At 37.3% G+C, this 13,607-nt stretch overlaps 1 protein-coding gene across 2 annotated transcripts; it reads right to left on the bottom strand.

Annotated features, from left to right (window-relative positions):
• Positions 1–1,007: 1,007 nt before the first annotated feature.
• Positions 1,008–11,602, bottom strand: SYT4 (synaptotagmin 4). Of its 2 annotated transcripts, none has more exons than XM_066338698.1 (4): positions 11,560–11,602; positions 8,014–8,828; positions 6,310–6,430; positions 1,008–3,334 (listed from the first exon to the last, which is right to left on the bottom strand). In XM_066338698.1, exons 1-4 carry the CDS (start codon positions 11,591–11,593, stop codon positions 3,027–3,029), a joined length of 1,278 nt encoding a protein of 425 aa, XP_066194795.1. In that variant the 5' UTR covers positions 11,594–11,602; the 3' UTR covers positions 1,008–3,026. The 2 variants fall into 2 exon arrangements, with proteins under 2 accessions (XP_066194795.1, XP_066194796.1); XM_066338699.1 differs by having other exon boundaries at positions 8,020–8,828.
• Between the last annotated feature and the right edge of the window lie 2,005 nt (positions 11,603–13,607).

Here is a 13,607-nt window from a genome sequence, read left to right as displayed (position 1 = left end):
TAGTTACGACAGATCTCCAGACATGGATAGTCTCCCATTCAAGGAGTTAATATTTTTGTAAGCTACTTAGACAAACATTTTTTTTTTTACATGTTTAATACAGTACAGTATCCTTAACAGAGTTCAAGATATTCACAATGAGAATTGAATACTTTATAAAACAGCAGAATTTCTCACCTCTACAGTACAGGCTACATTCTCTCTCCTGCCTCTTTCTTGTTTAAAATGTGTTACAAGTCATCTTTACTCAACTCTCCCAACTAAAAATTGCTTTAAATAAAAATAAAAGCAAAACAAAACCCATCTATTTATAGGGTTTTTTAGATTTAATAAAAATGTCTTCACTTCTCTTTCTCATTCTAATGCCTTACCCCCAACAAAAACTGCCATTTAGCTGGTAGAAATATTGACCCTCAAGCTGCTATAAAAACTAAAAAAAATAAAGGTGACGACTTGCTGGATGCAAAATGAAAGATGATCATCACAGCCCAGCATTAATTCAAAAGGATGAATTGTTATCCCCTAATGTCATATTGTGTGTTCATTCGAGACAGATGATGCCTGTCATCTGATTTTTAGAGAAAATTAACTACTTATGGGCCAGCTTACAAAGCTCTCCATCTTTTATAATTGCAAGATGCCCCACTCTCTTTGATGCAATCATTTCCAACTCAGTTCTCTCCTTTTCAGAAATTGCATCAACTTTGATAATTTTGTACTGAACCTAAACTCTCCCAGTTTCCACCGGATGAAACAATGTTTCCTCATATCCGTGGTCCCAGTGATATTTCTGGGTTGACTCAGAAGAGTTTTGCTCTGTCACTGCACTTTAAACCCCACTGAAGCCTGTGGGCATCTTTCATTTGGTGGCTTTGGATTAGCTCTGCTTGAATGTGGCTGGCAAACTCTAGCCCTTAAGCAGTTAATCAGCTTTCTAAAGAAATAATCAAAAAAGATTCCTCTCTTTTATACATACAATACGCATTTTTTTTTTTACATTTAGCATTATCATAAAAAGCATGTTTATGTTATTTTGAAAATGTATTTTACAGAAATCTATAAACACTGTTGTATCAAACACATTCTCAAAAACTGGAGAAAATACTGACACAAAACCTGGAAGAGCTTCAATGGAATTCTTCCAGTACTATTTGTCTACTTGCATATTTCATATTTCAGTGTCCTTTCCTGCAAACATAATTTGGCCATATGAGAACAGGTAAAGTAGACAACAAATCCCCAACAGTTTTAAGTAGGACCTAAGTCTGTTGTTTAATGAAAGTAGATTGACATTCAATGTATGTTTGGTTTGTTCTAACCTGGCATGCCCATTTTGCTACCTTTACTCATGATGAGCAGTACCATGACTCCCAAGTAGTCTTGTTCGCTTCCATGGGATTACATGTGACAAATGATGTATGCAAAAATACATTTTTTGAAAATGGTTTTCCACTTTTTTAACCCTTCTTATTTCAACAACTAACATCACTATCTTCTTTTTTATATATATTGTACTTGAAAATGAAGTAGGACTAATACTTGCAAACAATTCTGTATCAGAAGTTAGTGCACAAACTTTAGGAAATAATCTGCTTGTAGTTGTGCTATAGTTCTGACAGCCTAAAAACTTATCTGGTGCGACCAACACAAAATTGCACAGGTCTAAATGCATTATTTATACACTTGTTATTGTTACACTTGATATTTCCTCAGCTTGACACATTTTAAGTTTAGATAGACGTGTCACACTGACATGAAATCAGGATGTTATTTTCCCTTACCATCACCATTTTCAGTACAGTCAGTAACGTACATTAATTCATATAATCAAAGTACTGTCCAAGTACTTTTTCTACATAATATTGGAGAAATTATAAAGTGAATTTAGTTTCCTCTCCTGCAAAATTTTAAAAATGCACTGATGTTTGTATGTTGGTACTGACTGTAATGGCATTTGTTATAGGCCGGGAGGTTAAACACAGGAAGTTAAACAGCAGAATAAGGTTTTCTTCTTTGTCCCACTGTTACGTTTATTCTTTAATGAATCTATCAAAAAAATCAACATTTTTTTAGTACTAGTGAATTGTTAAAATATAATTGGTGAAAAGTAACTGACTGTAATATCCTGTATGTTACCTCACCTCAACAGAAATTCTTTTGTATGGCTTGAAATGTTCAAAGTGTAATCCTACCTAGAAGAAAAAAATGCAAGCCATATCTAACCCCAAATTCTAGCTATACTGTAACATGTACAGTCACCCGTAAAGGAGCCCTTTTAACAAAAAAACCTATGTGAACTTCATCATTAGTTTGAACTATGTATCTATTTTGGTCACTGTAATAAAACAAATTATATATATAAACTTACTAAAAAAATCCAAGTGTAAGTAGTTATATATTTCGACACTTAAAAAAGTAGTTTTAGACAATGTGATATGTAAAGCAAAATACTGAAAACATGTTCATTCTTTGGGATAATCAAAGTATAAGCAACCAAAACTTACAAATAATGATTCAATTTTCATTAAAGAAGGTTTTTATTGGAGGGGCAGAAGGAATTCCCCCCTGCTCAGCCTCAATCCCCATGGCTTTTATAGATCCATCTCCTTCTCTAATAAGCCACAGGCTAGGTCTTTTTTTGGATATATTGTAATAAGGTTATCTTCTTCCATGTATTAGTCACTAATAAGAGACTCTTTCAAAACATAGTTTGCTCTTCTTGAGGTTTACAATGGTCTAGAATTTACAGGCCACTTAAACTGTGTCAGAATATTAATCTGAACTAATTATATTAAAATTCAAGGAAATAGAAATTCTGTTATTTACTGTGAAAATGAAGCTACCTTCTGCTCTGATAATTCAATCTAATTTTATTTCAAAGCCTCTGCCCCTTGGGAAAAAAAAAAAGGTTTTGTAGTTCAAAGCTTGTAATTTTACATAGCAAAGAAAAGAAAAAAAAAAAAAAACCTGCTCCTTGCCTATGGAAATGTATATAATTATTTAACATCCAGCCCTTCTCTAAGCTGCTAACCATCGCATAACATATGCCATTTGGCAATTTGCCTCCTAGGATATTCACAAATTTCTTTCCAATGCTCTCCACCTGTTCCTTCTGCTGAAGATCCCAAGGTTAACCGGCCAATCACCTCATTCCTTGACCCCCTGTCTGAATCTAAAACCAGAAATTCAATGCTGATGTCATCAAGGCTCTCACAAGGAATGTCAAAGACAAACAATTCATTAAACACTGCATTGGGGGTGCACTTCTTCACGTGGGTTTTCTTTTTAGAAATTCTCTTCTTGGCATGGTACAGGTTCACTTTGACATAGGGGTCTGCAATGAAAAAGAAAGAGCACAGATCAGCTATTGAAGAGTGTTTAGAAGTTCCTTGATCTAGTTTAGAGTAAATTCCATAATTACCCAATATAATTACATCCCACTGAGCAGTGGTTTCAACTTATTAAAGATGATTCATCTAATCCATTTTTTAATTTTTAATTTTTTTTTTAATATCTGACTTAGCCCCTTTATGGTCACTAAAGCTGTGTTCAAGGGAGGCAGTGAAGTTTAGACTGTGATCACATACAGGTATTTCTTTCATGAGATAAATCCTGTCTTGCAGTCCATTAAACCAACAACACACCTATCACATTCAAAGATGGTGTGAAAGTGCACAAAATTCTATAGGTCTTTGAAAAGTATGTATCATTATGTATTTATGTGAGTCAGAAATTTGTTTTTCACAAAATCTACCAGGGTATAATCATCAGCACTAATTTAACTCATGAAATAAAGTCTTCAGAAAGGAGTGAATAAACTTGGGTTGAGAGAAAGGATGTGATAGTTCTGCTGGGGTTCTATTGAAGTCAATTAATCTGGTTAAATTGAGGCCACCAATTGCTATTGAACAAATTTGACACTAAACTTTAAATGTAAGGGTATGTTTACTGTTGAAATGTGTATCTGTCATTACACCTGTGTTGTACTACTGTTGAATATAAGAAGGGAAAATGTCCATTTTTTTTGCTGCCAATCAGCTTTGAGTTTTTGCATCCATCATAGTTATATAATTGTTGTAAGGTTCCCTTGTTATTGTCTTCAATAATGACCATATTTATTCTTTCAGAGGAGATATTTTATAAATCAACCCTTTCAACTACCTTGGCATTTATTCAGTAAAATTGTGGGCCTGTTTCCAAGTTCTCATGGTGCAGAGATGTAGTACAAAATCTTCTCTACGGGACCCAGTCTAACATGATATTTTATGCAAACAATCAGCCAAGTTAATCATCAAGAAACCTGAATACTTTTTTTTAAAAATATGTAATACTAAACTGAGCAGTATTTATACATTTTATGTCACAATTATCAGACTGAAATGGTTGGAGGAGTAAAAGTTATGTATTTCCTTGAACTCAAAATAGTCTACCAGGGGAGGGCGTGTAAGAGGATACCTCTTCACTTTCATATTCTATTACCATAATGAACATTTCAAAAACAGGCTTAATGAAAACACTCACTCGCTTTGAAATTATTGTGTATCATACCAGCATTAGAAATATCAAAATCAATATCAATCAGTGGATTCATACTGGTTTCCATTTCTTTTTAGAAGAAATTTTCTGTTACCTGTGACTTGCTACTGGATAAATCTAGAGAGTTCTTCTTGATTTTATTAAACTAATAAAGGTCACTCAGCACTAGTGACCAAGGAAATCAAGGAGATTGTGAAAATGGAAGAGCTTCTGAGTATAAAAAATCTTCCATCTTCACAAGGAGTTTGAACTGTGGAATTATTTATTTTACCCCATAGAAGCACCACTTCACCCTCTTCCAAGATTAATGTTGGGATGAGGAAAAAGTCACAGAGGAAATTATGACTGTACTGAGTGCAGTATGCTATTGACACCCAAATATCTATTGTATATGGCCTTATTGACAAACAGAAAATAATGAAAGTCTGTTTAAATGAAGTAGATGTTAGGGTGCAACATGGCTGCCTGCAGAAATGCTGGAATGTCATTCCTGTTATAGTTAGCAAGGCTCTCCTGAGGGGTTTAGGAAAAGCAAACAACTTTTATAGCTTTACTTGTAAGAGGTGCAGTAGACAATGGATGTTATATAAGTTCCAGGTTGATACTGTGACTACGAGGTCTTTTTTTACCAAGTGGTTTTCCCATCTGGGAAAACAGGTCTATTGGGCATAATCTGGCTCTCATGCTGTCTTCATGAAACCACTATCTGCTGTGACTTTGGGGTTGATTTTTAAAAATATATATCCTCTCTTAGTCAAGTAAATTGTTGGGCTCCTTTGTCTTCCGGTATGTGAAGAGAATTTAGATCAAAAGAAAGATTTAAATGGAACTTGGTGAGAACTGCCTACAGCTTTGTTGTATTGGATTCAGGATGGGTTCACTTTCCAGGTAAATTGCAGTATGAGAAAGACAAAAACTGTATTAATTGGCTGCAATGGTAATTATTCACTATTTCCCAAAACTACTTCCTCTTCTGCTTCTTTCATAATATTGAGTGACATGAAAGCCTATAAGTTCTATAAAGAAGCATCAGCTGGTGTGGTACTACTGCCCTTTTTTGTGTACTGTTGTTTTTGTGTGGCTGTCTTATATACAGGACATTAAATTTCATGCTGTTATTATGTTATATAGCCTTAATGTGTCTTCTACATGCAATTCTAGAATTGCCTTCAGACAAGGTTCCACTGAAGGAGAAATCACAGCAGACAAGGAGAAGAGAAGATAAAACCTGAGCCCTCTTAGTGCACCCCATTTGTGGCTCACAATAAAGCATATGTGTCATGCCTCCTCCCAGTGCTGTCACAACTCACCTTTTCACCTCGCCAAAAAAATATTAGTGCTTAGTGGGCCAAATTCAACACAGAGGTAAGAAGCTGCTTTTTCTTCTGAGATAAATCATATGATGATCTCACTCAATACTGACCTTCTACAAATAAACTCATTTTTTGTCATAAATAAAAGCTTTTGGTATCTGCAAACAACATCCCACGCTTATGGCAGATGGGTTCTGTCCAAGACAATCATAAAACTCATTGGTTTCCACTGCTAACAGATGTCACCTTTTTTTGATGTGATTGAAGAACAAATTTGTAAAATACATGCACTGGAAATAAAGCATTGACCTAGATATGAATAAAACGAATAGGCTGTATATATTAGAAACATCATTTCTGCATTTATGAAAAAATTTTTGTCTTTGAGATTCCACATTTCAGCTGTCTTTTGTCATTATGTTTTACATTCTTAGGGCATATTCATTATTAAAACCATTACCTGATAATCCTGACACATCAGATTTAGGTAGATGCCTGGCTTTTAGAACAACGACAGTGAGTGTATTTGTTGTAGATTGATAACAGAGAGAGACCAGTAATTCTCCACGACCAGATGATTTCTGAGGAAATTAAAGGAAAAAAAACCGGAATAAAACTATTTATAAGCAATTATATTGACCAAGCTTTAAACCAGAGTTAAAAAGGTTAATGAAATGTCACAGAAATGTATGCTCTGAAACTATGTAAAAGGACATAATATGTGGTGTTATTCTGATTTACATAGTAAATATAGTTTTCCTCTATAGTAGTTATCTAACTTTTCCTATGGTTGGTTATCAGACTGAACAAATAAAAAAAAAAAAAAAAAAAAAAAAAAAAAAAAAAAAAAAAGGACAATATAGGTTGACATGACATCACTGTCTTTTGAGAGTAGAAATGAAAACCTAAAAAAAAAACCACCTCATTTAAAAAAGAAAATTATCTTAAGCAAAGCAGAACTCCATAAAAATATATTGGGCAGAAAAGATCTAGCACAAGTAAAGAAAAAATATTTGGTAAATTATTTTAAACAGGAAGGATTCAAACTGTCAGTGAAATCTTATCCCCTGACACTCTCTAAAGCAGTATACTATACATGAAATAAAGGTGAGATCAAAGATCTTCTCTATGATGGTTTGATTTGAATTTGAATTTGCAGAAGTATTTTATTTCAAAGGCAGAAGGAAGGCAAGGGAAACAAGAGAAGATAGTACCTTATACAGCAGAAAATTCAATAAGTTATCAACAAAAGATCAGTGATATATTTATACTTGTTGCCATATAGTGATAGAATTGCAAATTAACAATATTAGCTATAGATTATGTTGCCTAGTAGACATTTATTTTATTTCGCAGTATGCTTGTCATTTGAAACCAATCATGTTGAATATCAATACACATTCCACTTCTTGAGCAGAGATTTGAGAGATGTGTGTGTATTTCTGTGGTTCAGCTGGGGTGTAAATGACCCTTGCATTCTGAACTAAGACAACACAGCATGAAATATTTTTGTCCCTGTAAAGTCAGGAAGTTTTCTTGGTAACTCCAGCAGGTCTATGGGTTCAGCCTTATTACCTTTAGTAAAGCTGCAGCCTGTATCACATTCATGAGAGACGAGGTGGTGGCAACACCAATGTGCAAGAACATGCTACAACATCAACAGTATGGTATCAAGCAAGTCCCACTTCCCTAACTAAAGACTACTTACATTCCTTAAGAATGTGCTACACAACCCTTGTGGATGACATTTCAACTGACTTCAGTAAGATTTAAGAAAGAATGTTGTCAAATATAACAGGGGATGGAGGAGAAAAGAAAATAATACATAAATATTTTTATTCTTTCATTTAAAAGCAACTAAAAGCAAATCAGTGGGGACTGAGTCTCCTTGAGCTACTGGAATGGGTCCACTCAAACCTGCTGGACCAGATGAACAAGAAATTAGAGCTTAGGGTGTTAGCAATTTTTTTCAACATGCTTGATGTAATTTTTTTTTTTGAATTGCAAATGTATAATGGCTTCCTCACACTGGCATTAGGAAAGTATCTTAGGAATTGAATGGTGAGGTTTCTGGCTTTTCTTTCCAAGATGGCAGCAGCATTACACAAGAATCATAACTAAACCTATCACAGCATTTTCAAATTTTGAATAAAAAAGATGTTACCCTAACATTTCTTTTGATGATCTCTCTGTCCATTAGCAGCCTTCCTTCGGAGAGTTCAATACCAGCGAGGGGGATGAGGACTTCTCCAATGACATCATCTCTGGAAAATCTGTCGAAGCTCAAGACCATGAAGTGAAGTGTTAAGTCTTGAATTTGGCTGTAGGGGATCCCATAAAATGTGAAAGTCTCATCGAAAGCTGGATCTAAGGTTTTTCTCAGCACTCTGGTTTTCACCTTATGCTTTTTCTCAGGCAGGATTGTCATTTTGATGTACGGATCAGAAGTCATTGACTGTTCATCCATTGCTGGCAGCCCACGAGCTTCTTTGATGTTCACTACAAATGCTTTTTTCTCAAAGTTGTACTCTAAGGAGAAAAAAAGAGTTCCTAGCTTGTCTTGTTTATCTTCAGATGACAGTGAAGCGATGGATTTTAAGCTATCAGGGGATACTGAATCTTTCTTCCTTTCTGCAAAGTGTTTAGGAGCTGAATTTTCAAGATCTGGAAAGCCCTGCATTTTTGTGGTTGTTTTGGGGAAATTGCCATTGAGATCTCTCTTCTCCAGGTCAAGATGGAGAGAATTCTTTGGCATTGCTGATTTGTTCTTTGTTTCACTTTTATCGTCTGCTCCAAACTTCTTCTTGCTGTTGAGATTCTCAGGGTAAATATCAACCCCTTTCAGAACGTGGACAAACTTGTATGGAGGGGTTTTATTGGACTTGGAAGATTTGCGTTGGCAGCAGATCCAAGCAAAGAGGGAGACAGAGAAAACAAGGCCAAATGCACTAAAGATCCCAACCACTGTAGGAATTTCATCTGCAAATCAAATAAATAGCAAGAAGCTCATAAGCAGCAGCACCTTGAATTCAGTGTGATATTTAATAAAGAAATAAATTAGTGAAACAACTGATACGAGATGGTGATATCAGCAGGATTGACAGACTGGAAGTGCTCTGCACTGTACACATTGCTCGCCACCTGCAGGCACCAGTGTGCAGTCTCACTATAAGGCATGCTTGTTATGCTAGTATTTTTCCATACACGGAGAGTTAGGGAGGAAAATACTATTCTCATCCTAATAATAATCACTATTTGTAATTTCTCTACTGTCTCAATCCTCTGTGTGTAGTTTCTGAGCTTATATGTCTATGAATAATACCAGCTCTCAGCTGGTTTCAGGTTTGGATTTACAGAGGTTTGTTTGTTAGCTAAAAGACACCCTGAAATATACATTACATATAGATACATCACCTGCTTTCAGTAGTGTTCCCTAGAATACTTTGTACACTCAACAAGCTATTTTTTATGGTCTGATCCCATAATTGCCTGGAGGTATCTCTTGAAAGAAGTGAGTTTAATTAGAGGTTATAGCACTCAAGAGTTTCACTGGGATTTTTGGTACTTTGCAGGAGGAAGTCAATCAAGAAAATTTAGAATAATTATATAGCAAGAGGCTTTTCCAAATGGATGTGACATTACATAGCACATGTGAGTTCAGAGAGGAAAAGTTCATCATTGATAACCACTAAACTTTATATTTAAGGCACTAAAGCAAAGCTTATGGGCAGTTATACAGAAAGGGTCAATACCTAGGAGTATGTAAGAAAAGATGCTAAAACATAATTCTTTAATTCATAATTTTAATACAAATCCTATGCTTATACTGAATAAAGAGAAACCTGAGCAAGTGTTACAACCTCCATTGCCATGCAGATATATTATTTACATATGGAGTATCATTAGCCTTTCAAAGCATGCATCAAAGGGTAAATGAGCACAACTAATTAGAAATTCAATTTTGCCCATAAGTAACATTGCTAAGTTTAAAACTCCCACAATGTAAAATCAGAGCTTAATTTTTATTCCCTGCAACCCTGGATGTCCAATAGAATATTAATGTCGTGACATTGTTAATACGTAAAGGAAATTATGTAATAGTTCTGTTTCTCCCTGGTCGTTCTGGATGAGTAAAAGAAAACTATCCCCCTGTATTACTAAATCAGCTTCATCCAGGCAAAAGCTGGGCAGATAAATGTGCTGCCAATACACCTTTGCTTTATAGTGAGATGATTCAGAAAAAAATCCACAACAATACTATCAGAACAAAGTGGGACATAATGTTCCAGTACTGAAAGGATCAGGCATTAATTTTTTATGACAACACCTTCCTGATGCCTACAAGCTGTACAAGTCTATATACTTAATAGCATAAAGTCTATATACTTAATAACCCTAACCCTAACCCTAACCCAAAAGTATTTTTCCTAACTTAAGCATGTGGTTTTGAGTTTCAAGAATTCTCTGGGTTGCAGAAATTTAATATTATATAAAATAGAAAGTTAAAAGTAATTGAAAACTAATCAGAGTACTTTCATATCTTTTGAGAATGGTTTGTACATTTACAATTCTTTACAGTACTATACTTTCTCATGAGATAATAGACTTTTTGTAGGAATGGATATTATGTTCTACTTTAATTTTACAACTAGTGAAAGTAGTGGTAGACTCTATTTGATATTTAAAATATTAATTATCTTTCTTAAATAAGTAATTAGATAGGCATGATGTCACAAATGTGGTTAGAAACCTCAAGTGGGTAGAATAGGAAAGAAGATGAAATAGTAACTGAAATGGTTTTATGTTTACAACGAATTTTGTCAAAACATGAATTTCTTGCTTTTGTCATAGTCAATTGGTTAACATTCAAGGCAGTGCATTAGTAGAAAACATCACCTGATTCTGGGAGAAGTTATTATTCCAGTGATGTGATATAAATCTGGAGTTTCTTCACTAAGTCAGTGGAATGATCCTTGAATCAAACCACTGCTAAAGCAAGCATAATGTAGGCTAGATATTTGTAAAGCAGAGTTCAGAAACATTCCCTCTTACTGCTTTTCTGACTAAAGCAACTTACGTATGTATGCATTTTATAAGTGCACATACATGACTGTTTCTGAAACTTCTGGTACCACACTATGTGCAGTGCATAGAAATGAAAAAACTGGAAAGTTCATTGTCATCTTTGTTATTCTCAATGAAACCAGTTGGTTAAGGCAGTTGTTCAGATAAAAACACTGAAATCCAGTATTTTCATCTTCCTAGCCATGTCCTTTCACTTTAACTAATGGTTGAGCTACAATAAGAATAAAAGGAATGACAATTATTTCAAGAATTACTTGAACAAAGATTTTCTCTGTGGCATAAGATGCATTTACATCATCTAACTCTTGATGCACGTTACTTTAACAGAGATGCAGAAAACAACCCCAAACCTCTCTCATCCAAAACCGCACCTACAAAAATCTCTTTATCTCTTCCGGTACTTTAACAGAGGAGGAACGGGAAGGGAGGAAGGAAGGGAGATTAGGGAAAGAGAGCAAATTCAAACAACTTCTGAGACCTGAAGAGAACTGGGGGGGAAACCTGGGGTCTCCCAAAAAGCTGTGTGCTGGGAAGCACCGGGAGTATCAGCAGAGGCTGCTTTTCTCCCAGGGAGGGGAGCGGAGCATCACCCGGCCCCGGGTGCGGGGAGTCGGGACCCGCTTACCGAACTGCTGGCGGCTCTCCGCTATCGGAGCCATGTTGGTGGCGGGCGATGTCCGCGGTGCTGGAGCCGCTGTCCGCGGTGCTGGAGCCGCTGTCCGTGGTGCTGGAGCCGCCTCCCCGAATGCCAAGCGACCCGCCCGGGGCACCAAGAGCACTGCCCTGCTGTCCCCTGGCTATCCGCTCTCACGGCGTCGGGTAACTGTCTTTGACAGGGCAGTTTAAAAAAAGAAAAAAAAATTAGAAAGAGACGAAAAAAGAAAACATCAACAAAAAACACTCAAAACCACGGAGACACGAGCAGTGGGGACAGTGGAGGAGGAGGCTGAGAGGGGACTGGAGGAGAGGGGGGAGGGGAACCTTCGGTCCTCCCCTTTGCACACTGCTTTGCAACCCCCTTCCTGTTTTGGCTCTTCTGAGTAGCTCCGCTCTGAGACTGAGTACGTGGTTGAAACCCAAATTGACGCAATCCTGACGCTACAGGGCTGAAATCAGCACCTTTCCCGCCTCCCTCCCCCTCTCCCTAGCCACCACACCCTCCCTCCCTTCTTCTCTGTCTCTCTCTCCCTTCCCACACCCTCCTCCTCCCCCCTCTCCCCATCCCTGTCTTGGGATTGAACACAGACTCATCGATTATTTTAACTGCCTTGCTGCAGGTTATGAGCTCCCACACACACCCCTCCACCGGACACAAACAGTGAAATGGCAATGCCTGTGATTCAGTGCACCCTCTGAAAAACATGGGTGTGCCCATTTTGCCAGGGTAAGATCTATTCATTTCCTTAATTAACTATCAGCTGTACAGCTTAGAACAACAGTGTGAAAGGGTTGCCAACCTGAGACAGTCCAGACACCTCAGCTCCAGCTGCAGGGCACACGTTTTTCTTATTACTGGCATGATACATTTACTGAATTTGAGTCACAAAAACTCCGGATGTGACTTGTCTCTGTGCCTCTCCCTGCTTCCTTCCAACATCTACCTCTACGTAAACATTCAGCCCCCTCAGTTTGGAAATCCTCTTGCAGGTCTGGGAAAGAGAAGACTTACCTAGATACTTCTAGATTTTAGCTGTCTTGTCTCCCAGTGTGAGTTGAGAATATGGTGGGGAGACAGGGAGAGTCTGACAGACAGGAGGAATGTGAGGGGAACAAGACAAGAAAGCGGGCTGCCTGTAACTAGAACATCTACAGTATATAATAAACTGAGCTAACTCCTTGTGAAACATAGCTGCAAAAGCCTGCACCTGGCATCTGACTCCTCCTGGATTCAAATGGAAGTATAGCAGCCAGGTTTGGAGCTAATTCTTCTTTATAAATGAGAAACAGGTGTTGTTGCTTCTCTAAATAACAAAATCCAGACACAGACATAGTCTGGCATGACCTTACTCTATGGTCAGTCACTAGAACTTAGTATGTCTTGCCCAATTTAAAAGCATGTTGTTACTTCTCAGTGAAATCAGTGAAATTCTGGGATTTTAGAAAAATTAAAGTAGGATGATCATGGAATCATAGAATATCTCGTGTTCAAAGGGACATGCAAGGATCTTCAAAGTCCAAATTCCAACTCCTGGCTCTGAGCAGAACACACCTAGAATCCCATTGTGTGCCTGAGAGCATAGTCAAAATGCTTTTTGAACTCTGTCAAGTTTCGTTCTGTGACCACTGCCCTGGGGAGCCTTCTCCAGTGTCCAACAGCTATTTGGGGGAAGAACCTTTTCCAAACATCCAGTAGAAACCCCCATGACTGAGCTTCAGGCCATTCCCTCATGTCCTGTCACTGGTCACCACAGAGAAGAGGCCAGTGGCTGCCGCTCCGCTGCTTCTCATGAAAAATATACAGAATATATATATCTGGTTGTGTACTGTGATGATGTCCCCACTCAGCCTCCTCTTCTCCAACTGAACAGACCAAGTGCCCTCAAGACTCCTCATTCTGTTTCACCTCTGGATCTTTCACCATCTTCATAGCCCTACTTTGGACACCCTGTAAGACCTTCATCTCTTTCCTATACTGTGGCACCCAGAAGTGCCCCCAGCACTGGAGGTGAGGGC

This window comes from Sylvia atricapilla, chromosome Z (genome assembly GCF_009819655.1).
Source record: "Sylvia atricapilla isolate bSylAtr1 chromosome Z, bSylAtr1.pri, whole genome shotgun sequence".
Classification (NCBI taxonomy): Eukaryota; Metazoa; Chordata; class Aves; order Passeriformes; family Sylviidae; genus Sylvia; species Sylvia atricapilla.
This window is presented reverse-complemented; position numbering and strand designations above follow the sequence as displayed.

What these genes read in the sequence shown, in the direction of transcription:
- SYT4 (XM_066338698.1), bottom strand. Translation starts at nt 11,593, where the DNA reads ATGGCTCCGATAGCGGAGAGCCGCCAGCAGTTCG. An exon ending in GGAGAGCCGCCAGCAGTTCG is followed by an intron (nt 8,829 to 11,559) that starts GTAAGCGGGTCC and finishes TTTGATTTGCAG; the next exon opens with ATGAAATTCCTACAGTGGTT. An exon ending in TCATCAAAAGAAATGTTAGG is followed by an intron (nt 6,431 to 8,013) that starts GTAACATCTTTT and finishes TAATTTCCTCAG; the next exon opens with AAATCATCTGGTCGTGGAGA.